Source organism: Rhinoderma darwinii, chromosome 1, assembly GCF_050947455.1.
Source record: "Rhinoderma darwinii isolate aRhiDar2 chromosome 1, aRhiDar2.hap1, whole genome shotgun sequence".
NCBI classification, from domain to species: domain Eukaryota; kingdom Metazoa; phylum Chordata; class Amphibia; order Anura; family Rhinodermatidae; genus Rhinoderma; species Rhinoderma darwinii.
The window spans coordinates 410,344,717-410,354,538 of record NC_134687.1 but is presented as its reverse complement, the minus strand read 5'-3'; the positions used below and the strand labels follow the sequence as shown (position 1 = coordinate 410,354,538).

At 42.3% G+C, this 9,822-nt stretch overlaps 1 gene segment (V, D, J or C); it reads left to right on the top strand.

Moving 5' to 3' along the window:
* The first annotated feature begins 2,902 nt into the window (after positions 1 to 2,902).
* LOC142759295 (immunoglobulin heavy variable 3-30-3-like) lies at positions 2,903 to 4,523 on the top strand. The segment is given in 2 exon segments: positions 2,903 to 2,951; positions 4,183 to 4,523. Coding segments are annotated over 2 exon segments (390 nt in total).
* The last annotated feature ends 5,299 nt before the right edge of the window (positions 4,524 to 9,822 follow it).

Sequence of the window (9,822 nt, the reverse complement as noted above, 5' to 3'; positions counted from 1 at the left end):
ATGCAAAGCTCCTGAGAGGCCGAAACAGTGGAAACCACCCAAAAGTGAACCCATTTGGGAAACTACACCACTTAGGCCCCATACCCACTTCAGTTTTTTCCTTCAGGGTGCTATCCGTTTTTGTCACTGATAGCACCCTGAACCCATTCATTTCAATGGGGCCATGCACACTTCAGTTTTTTTGACGATCCGTTGCTCCGTTCCGATCCAAAGTAGAGCATGTCCTACTTTGGTCCGAGAATCCGTGACCGTGAGTCCCATGCAAGTCAATGGGGCCGTCAAATAAACTGAAGGCACACGGAAGGCATCCGTGTGCCGTCCGTGTGTGACGGAGCCATTGCCTAGCAAACGCCGGGCGGGCAGAAAAACAGTACAAAAATATTACACTAATCGGCAGCCACTTGTCTGTATCAATCACTGATAGAGAAAAGAGGCTGCTGATTAAAAATAAAATAAAAAGCATTTCATGCGTACCCGGTCGTTGTCTTGGTGACGAGTCCCTCTTCTTCCTCCAGTCCGAGCTTCTTTTCTGACGCGGCAGCCTGTGATTGGCTGCAGAGGCCGCTGCAGCCTGTGATTGGCTGCAGAGGCGGTCACGTGGGATGAAGCGTCATCCCTAGAGGCCGGCCTTCTGACGTCACCCTGACGTGCGTGACCGCCACTACAGCCTGTGATTGGCTGCAGCGGCGACATGGATGAAACGTCATCGCTGGAGGCCGGACAGGAGGAATGTAAGTATGAACTTATTTTTTTAATTTTTTTTTATTACATTTAAATTTTATTTTCCGCGCGCCAAGCATGGTACGGTCAAGGTTGCTGAAAGAGTTACCGCCGATCAGTGCAGCCTATTAACTCTTTCAGCACCCTGGACATTACCATGCTCGGCGCACGGAAACGGAAACACGGAGTGAACACGGGAGTGCACAAGGAATCACATGGCCGCTAAAACAAATTCACGGACCCGTCAAAAACGGCCGTGAAAACGATGATGGAAGTGTGCACGAGGCCTTAAGGAATCTATCCAGGGGTATAGTGAGCATTTAAACCCCACAGGTCTTTTGCAGAATTCATTCGAATTAGGCCGTGAAAATAAATATCAACATTATTTCCACTAAAATGTTGCATTTTTTCAATTTCACAAAGGATAAAGGAGAAAAAAGCACCCCAACATTTGTAAAGCAATTTCTGCCGAGTACGGCATTACCCCATAGGTGGTCATAAATGTTTTTTTAATTCTAAATTAATTAACCCTTTCCGGACTGATCCATGTTTTGCTTTTTCTTTTTCATTTTTCCCTCGCCACTTTCCAAGAGCCATAACTGTTTTTATTTTTCCATCAATAGAGAGGTGTGAGTCCTTATTTTTTGCGGGTTGAGCTGTAGTTTTCATTGGTACCATTTTTTGGTACATACAACTTTTTCATCACTTTTTATAAAAAATTTTGGTAGAGCCAAGGTGACCAAAAAACAGCGATTTTACAGTTTTAAATTCTTTATTTTTCACTGCGTTCACAGTTAAATAATGGTATATTGTAATAGTTTGGACTTTTACAGACACAGCAATACCAATTTTGTGTATTTTTTTTATATTTTTACATAAGTTTAGAGAAAAAATGTGAAAAGGTTTTTTTTTTTTACTTTAAATATTTATTTCATTTTTTTTCCACTAATAATAACTATTTACTTTTGTTTTCACACATTTTATTAGTCCCCCAAGGGGACTTGAACCAGCAATCAGTTGGACATAACGAAAAAAAAACGCCCAGTTGTCCATTTCAAACCTCATTTGCATATATAAAATAGCTCATAACTTGGCTAAAAATGAACGTTTTAAAAAAATAAAAATAAAAAGTTACTGTTATCTACATTGCAGCGCCGATCACATGCAATAGGAGATAGGGATTTTTTGGAATCTGGTGACAGAGCCTCTTTAAGTTGTGGTGCGCAAAGAGGTTAATGCGTAGCGGATGGTGCAGAGTGAAAATTTAAATTTTCCACTGATATACCATTTTAGTGCACTATATGTTATGCCCAGTTTGTGCCACTGAAGACAAATACCTCATAAAATATTAACCGGGTTCTCCCGGGTATGGCGATGCCATATCTGTGGACGTAAACTGCTGTTGCGGCACTCTGTAGGGTTCAGAAGGGAGAGAGCGGCATTTGGTTTTTGGAGCGCAGATTTTGCTTGGTAGTAGTTCTGTCTGCCGTTTTGCTGGTATTTCAGTTTAGAATGTGGGGGCATATGTAAACTGGGCGGAGTACATCAGGACATAATAAGAGGGTATAATAATGGGGTAAATAAATAATAATCCGCAGATATGTGGCCAGTGTCGCACTGATACATGGCGCCCATTTTATCCGCTTTTGGAACACTGCACATTTTGCATCGCCATATTCTGAGAGCCAGAACTTCTTTATTTTTTCACTACCGGACCGTGTGAGGGCTTATTTGTTGCGGGACAATCTGTAGTTCTCATTGGTACGATTTTGGGTACATGCAATTTTTTTGATCACTTTTTTGCCAAGCAAGGTGACCAAAAACCATCAATTCTGACAATGTTTTTTGTTTCATTTGCATAATCTCCTAATGCAATTCAATAACAGGCTAGATGATGCTATAGACAAAGCATTCTCCCTTAATTAAAGCAGAGGCCACTCCTAAATATGTATTTAAACAAAAAAGAGAAGACGGAGCATAGAAGCCGATGTATAAAAAATATAAAACATTTTATTGATCACATAAATTGGACAGACATAATTTAAAAAGGTACAAAAATGGACAAGAAGACTCTATAGTGTTCCAGTATAAACATGAGAGACAGACTTCCTATATCTTTGTGGCAATATATAATGCATCCTAAGGGTAGGAATATAAGGGATGGCTGGTAGGAGACTCAGTGATGGCCCCTCTTTTGCATGGTATCCAGACTTCCATGAGCACAAATATAGGTAAGGTTCTTGGAAAACTTCTCTGTGACTAATTGTTTTTCTTATATAACTTTCTGAAAATCATTTGACTATTATGTCTACACCTAATATTGTATGAGGATCCAATGACCACTGAGTGATTATGTCTGTAGAATTTATGTGATCAATAAAAATTGTTATATTTTTTATACATCGGCTTCTATGCTCTGTCTTCTCTTTTTTGTTTAAGGGTATGTGCACACACACTAATTACGTCCGTAATTGACGGACGTATTTCGGCCGCAAGTACCGGACCGACCACAGTGCAGTGAGCCGGGCTCCTAGCATCATACTTATGTACGACGCTAGGAGTCCCTGCCTTGCTGCAGGACAACTGTCCCGTAGTATAATCATGTTTACAGTACGGGACAGTTGTCCTGCAGCGAGGCAGGGACTTCTAGCATCGTACATAAGTATGATGCTAGGAGCCCGGCTCCTTGCACTGTGTTCGGTCCGGGACTTGCGGCCGAAATACGTCCGTCAATTACGGACGTAATTAGTGTGTGTGCACATACCCTAAATGTTTTTTATTTGGCTTTTTTTTTGTGGCGTCAGAGACAGGCAGGTCCCGCTGACTCTGTACCCGTCAGGTCTGCGGGACTGACGGATTCAGGTCATAGCGAACGATACAGCTGCTCTGTATACAGAACACAGAGCAGCTGTATCTCAAAAAGTAAAAATAATTTTTAATAAAAACTATTTAGAATGTTGCACTAATCACATTGCCTTATCTACGAAATGTATATATATATAAAAAAAAAATTGCATCTCAAAGGTGTAGATAGATTTTAATACAAAAAGGATCGGACGGCGACAATGAGGAATTAAAATGAAAAAATATATAGCAACATTTTATATTTTTGTCTTTTATAAGACTATTTGCCTTTTGCCAACATAATTAGGCAGTAAATATTATATATTTTAACATTTGGACCCCACAATAGCGACTGATGTATATATGTCTCACATTATGTAAATGAAGTGACGTCACTTCCTGTTCTGTAACATCTCCTACATAATAAAGACAGTGAAGATGGATCACACATCACCTCCTAGAACTAAACCCAGCAGCAATGAAGACTTTCCTGCTCCTCTTTATATCACTGGCCTGCTTGTCAGGTGACATTACTAGAGACATTACTAGAACATAGACATTACTACCAATATGATGAGATGTTTATATGGAAATAAGCTTATTCTGTGTATTTTCCAGGTGTCCGGTCACAAGAACAACTTGTCCAGTCATCAGACCCGGTGGTGATAAATCCTGGGAACTCACATAGACTCTCGTGTACCGCCTCTGGATTCACCTTCAGTAGCTATAGCATGAACTGGGTTAGACAGGCTCCTGGCAGAGGATTACAGTGGTTGGGATATATTAGATATGACGGGGGTAGCACAAGCTATAATGATTCTGTTAAAGGACAATTCACAATCTCCAGAGATAACAGTAAGAACCAGTTTTATCTACAAATGTCCAACATGAAGACTGAGGACACTGCCGTGTATTACTGTGCTAGACACACACTGATAGAAGACAATCTCTGCGTGTAACATAAACTGATATAAAGAGTCATCACTTGTCACTAGGTGGCAGCACTAACTATAATATTACAATAAAATTCAAATAATACACCTCATTTATCAAAACTGTCTAACAAAAAAACATCCTTGCTGGTGATAACAACAAATCACAGTGCAACTTTCATTTTTTGAGCAGTTTAATAAATGAGAAACAAGACCTTTTTTTATTTTAGACAGTTTATAAGACAGGCGTATTGTGATAAAGGATGCGGAATATAATATTTTGATCATGAGATCACTGACATATAACTAAAGCCTTATGCTCATGGCGGAGCCTTGGGTATTGAGCCTGTACAGAGGCATACAGAGTACCTACAACTCCGTAGTACAGAGTCATATAGGCCCATGTGCTGCCATATACTGTCTTCAAACAGCACTATATTTAAAAGATTTTCACCTCTAGAAGCAATGTTTCGAAGGGTGAATACCTCTGTAACACGAAAATGTATAGAACATGCCATGCTTTTTCAGTAACACAAAATCTGACAGAAAAAAACTTTCATGTGAAATAAGTGACATACAGAGGTAGAGGGTGGGTCCATAGTTTGCTATGGGCACCATATTACAGCTTGAAACAACTCAAAGATTGTATGGAGCTTTAGGCATAGTTCACATTAAGTTTTTCTCTTCCGTCTGAGGTATGAAGGCTGCAACGTATGTCATGGTATAGGCATACAGTGGGATACATTGCGCAACCCCCCCCTGGCAGAACGCTACCTAAAGCACTGTGCCCGGAAAGCTCTTGACGTCACTGTCCACATATAGACAGTGATATCACAAAACCTAACAATGACGGAGTCCCCGGTCAAAGTATTAGTAGCACTCTGGTCGGGGACTCCGGCCCTGGGAAAGCTCCAGACTTCACTGTCCATACGTACACAGTGATGTCAGGAGCTTACATTGTCGGAGTCCCCGGCCAGAATGATCGGTAGCGATCTGCCCAGGGACTATGGCATTTGCAAAAATTGCACCGATATCAATGAAGTGGGGGCTAAGTTGCCGACTTTGGGGCAGGTAGGCCGAGTATGGTATAGGATATGACTACGCACTCTTGGTTGAACTTGATGGACATGTGTCTTTTTTCAACCGTACTCACTATGTAACTAAAAAAGGGATCAAGGGCAGATAAGCCCTGGGGACGATTTCTAGTGCAATTTCACTTATCGTATTTTCACACATATACAGTGAAGGAAATAAGTATTTGATCCCTTGCTGATTTTGTACGTTTGCCCACTGTCAAAGACATGAACAGTCTAGAATTTTTAGGCTAGGTTAATTTTACCAGTGAGAGATAGATTATATTAAAAAAAAAACTGAAAATCACATTGTCAAAATTATATATATTTATTTGCATTGTGCACAGAGAAATAAGTATTTGATCCCTTTGGCAAACAAGACTTAATACTTGGTGGCAAAACCCTTGTTGGCAAGCACAGCAGTCAGACGTTTTTTGTAGTTGATGATGAGGTTTGCACACATGTTAGATGGAATTTTGGCCCACTCCTCTTTGCAGATCATCTGTAAATCATTAAGATTTCGAGGCTGTTGCTTGGCAACTCGGATCTTCAGCTCCCTCCATAAGTTTTCGATGGGATTAAGGTCTGGAGACTGGCTAGGCCACTCCATGACCTTAATGTGCTTCTTTTTGAGCCACTCCTTTGTTGCCTTGGCTGTATGTTTCGGGTCATTGTCGTGCTGGAAGACCCAGCCACGAGCCATTTTTAATGTCCTGGTGGAGGGAAGGAGGTTGTCACTCAGGATTTGACGGTACATTCCTCCATCCATTCTCCCATTGATGCGGTGAAGTAGTCCTGTGCCCTTAGCAGAGAAACACCCCCAAAACATAATGTTTCCACCTCCATGCTTGACAGTGGGGACGGTGTTCTTTGGGTCATAGGCAGCATTTCTCTTCCTCCAAACACGACGAGTTGAGTTAATGCCAAAGAGCTCAATTTTAGTCTCATCTGACCACAGCACCTTCTCCCAATCACTCTCAGAATCATCCAGATGTTCATTTGCAAACTTCAGACAAGCCTGTACATGTGCTTTCTTGAGCAGGGGGACCTTGCGGGCACTGCAGGATTTTAATCCATTACGGCGTAATGTGTTACCAATGGTTTTCTTGGTGACTGTGGTCCCAGCTGCCTTGAGATCATTAACAAGTTCCCCCCGTGTAGTTTTCGGCTGAGCTCTCACCTTCCTCAGGATCAATGATACCCCACGAGGTGAGATTTTGCATGCAGGATCGATGTCGATTGACAGTCATTTTGTATGTCTTCCATTTGCTTACTATTGCACCAACAGTTGTCTCCTTCTCACCCAGCGTCTTACTTATGGTTTTGTAGCCCATTCCAGCCTTGTGCAGGTCTATGATCTTGTCCCTGACATCCTTAGAAAGCTCTTTGGTCTTGCCCATGTTGTAGAGGTTAGAGTCAGACTGATTAATTGAGTCTGTGGACAGGAGTCTGGTCTGGAGGAGGCTGAACTCTTAATGGTTGGTAGGGGATCAAATACTTATTTCTCTGTGCACAATGCAAATAAATATATATAATTTTGAGTATGTGATTTTCTTACAAAATCAGCAAGGGATCAAATACTTTTTTCCTTCACTGTATAATACTATTTATTGTCACATAATCCTGTATATAGTCCCTCAATAGCACCTCAAACATTTAACCCACAATGGATGTTAAGCTTACTGGTCTATAATTACTCGGGGAAGACCTAGAGCCCTTTTTGAAAATAGGCACCACATTTGCCCTGCGCCAGTCCCTTGGCACTATACCAGTCACTAGAGAATCTCTAAATATTATGAAGAGGGGGACAGAAATAGCTGAACTAAGCTCCTTAAGAACTCTAGGGTGTAACCCATCTGGTCCCGGGGCCTTGTGTAAGTTTATTTTATTTAATTTAGCTTGCACCATATCTACATTCATCCAATTCAGTATGTCAACTGATATATTAACAGCACTGGCACCAGCTACATCAGCTGCTCTTTCTTCTGTTGTATATACAAAGCTGAATAACGCATTTAGTAACTCTGCCTTCTCTTGATCCCCTGTGACCAACTCCCCATTACCACTATCTAGGGGTCCTACATGTTCAGACCTTGGCTTTTTTGAATTTATATGCTTGAATAATTTTTGGGGATTTGTTTTACTATCCTTGGCCACCTGCCTTACATTTAGTATTTTTGCTGATTTTATTACCTTTTTACAGATTTTATTAAGCTCTTTATATTTTACAAAGGCTACAGCTGTACCCTCAGATTTGTATTTTTCAAATGCCCTTTTTTTGTCATGTATTGCCCTTTTTACAGAAGGTGTAAGCCATGTGGGGTTTAATTTTAGTTGTTTATACTTGTTACCTATAGGAATAAATTTTGCACTATAATTACCCAAAGTAGATTTGAAAATCTCCCATTCATCATTTGTATCTTTCACATGTGAAATCGAAAATCTGATTCTGCCATTGTAATGGCGGGGAAGGGAGACAGACATGTGAGCCCTAATCTACCTGCCACTCAGTCCCTGCCTACTTGCAACGGCCAATCCTAGGCGACGGCGTACAACTGGGCGACGGTCCCTACGCTCAATAAGTGCACGACAGACAAGGGTACACAGAAGCTAAGGGAAATGGGGCAGTTGCCCACGGCAACACCGTGAGCAACAAGAGTAGTGAACGAGCCGAGTCAAACCAGGAGTGTAGGAGGTACCAAACGCAGAGCAGGAGAGTAGTGAATGAGCCGAGTCAACCAGGAGTGTAGGAGGTACCAAACGCAGAGCAGGAGAGTAGTCAGTAAGCCAGGGTCAATATGAAGCAGGGACAAATAGTTCAAGCAGAAGCAGCAGAGCCAGCAAACAGGAGAATCACAGGCAAAGGAGGAGCAGGAAGTGAAGGTATAAATAGACAGAGGGCGGGAGCTAGCTCCGTCAGGCCAGGCTGTGATAAGCTCTCCCACTCCTCAGCCTCCCAGCCTGATTGGTAGAAGGAGGGGTCACTCGATCAGACTTAGGAGCAGGTGCAGACTAACTAACCACGGGCGTCGACACAGAAGCTATGTCTGGCAGATCCTTTACAACCATCTTTAATTTTTTATTTGTAATGTTAAGTTGTTTTATTTTTATTTTTATAAAGTACAAGTTTTGTATTTTTAATTTATTTTAATATATGTAATCTTTTTTTTTTTTTTTAAAACAGCATATAAGACCAGGAAACAAATTTCACACAATGAACAAAACACCCACGAAAAAACTCCGCCACCAGCGTGCTACCAGGGAGGGAGGGAGGGAGGGAGGGAAAGCAGCCAAAAGATGATGTGACTCCCTCCTGGAGGCCAATCTCTTCCAACCCTTCAACGCTTGCAAAATAAAAAAGGACTTGGTAACATCCGACCACCCCCTAACTTAGAAAAGAAGGCAACCCCGGCCAGACGCCGCTGAGCTACCACCCCTGAAACACCACGCTCGCGCAATGCAGGCAAACATTCAAGTGTTACAGTCGTGCGCAGCATCGGATCCTCCCCAACAAGTCTATCACCCGCAGCGCTCAACGATTCCTTCCACGCATTACCATAAGTAGCCCAGGTAGAGGGTGCAAGGGACGACCTCACCAACGGAACTAACTCCGATCCAGCAGCCTCCACAAGAACTCCGGGCAGCTGGCCCCCTCCAGATCCGCCTGCAGGCAAAGGGAGCAAAAAACCTGCCAATGAAAACGAGATAAAGCATCAGCAACAACATTATGAACACCTGGAATATGGCGAGCTCGAAAACATATGTTATATTGCAAGCAACGCAACACCAGATTAAGAACCAAAGCCAAAACCAGACCTGAGGAGGAAGTAAGTTGGTAAACAGCAAAAACAACACTCATATTATCAGACCAAAACACCACAAACTGATTAGAAAGCCGCGCCCCCCACAATTCAACAGCGACAACTATGGGAAAAAGTTCCAACAATGTCAAATTCGCACACCAACCCCTGTCCCACCAGGAATCAGGCCAAGATTCTGCACACCACGTCAAACCAAGCAATGCACCAAATCCCACCGCACCAGCTGCATCCGTAAACAATTCCAGATCAACGCTGGAAATAGGAGGCGCCCTCCAACACGTACGACCATTATAATCCTCCAAGAAGGTGCACCAGACGCGCAAATCCGCCTTAGCTGAACTAGAAATCCGCACACGATGAGAAGGCACCGAAATGCCCACTGTAGCTAAGAACAGCCATCTGGAAAATACCTGACCCACGGGCATAATACGA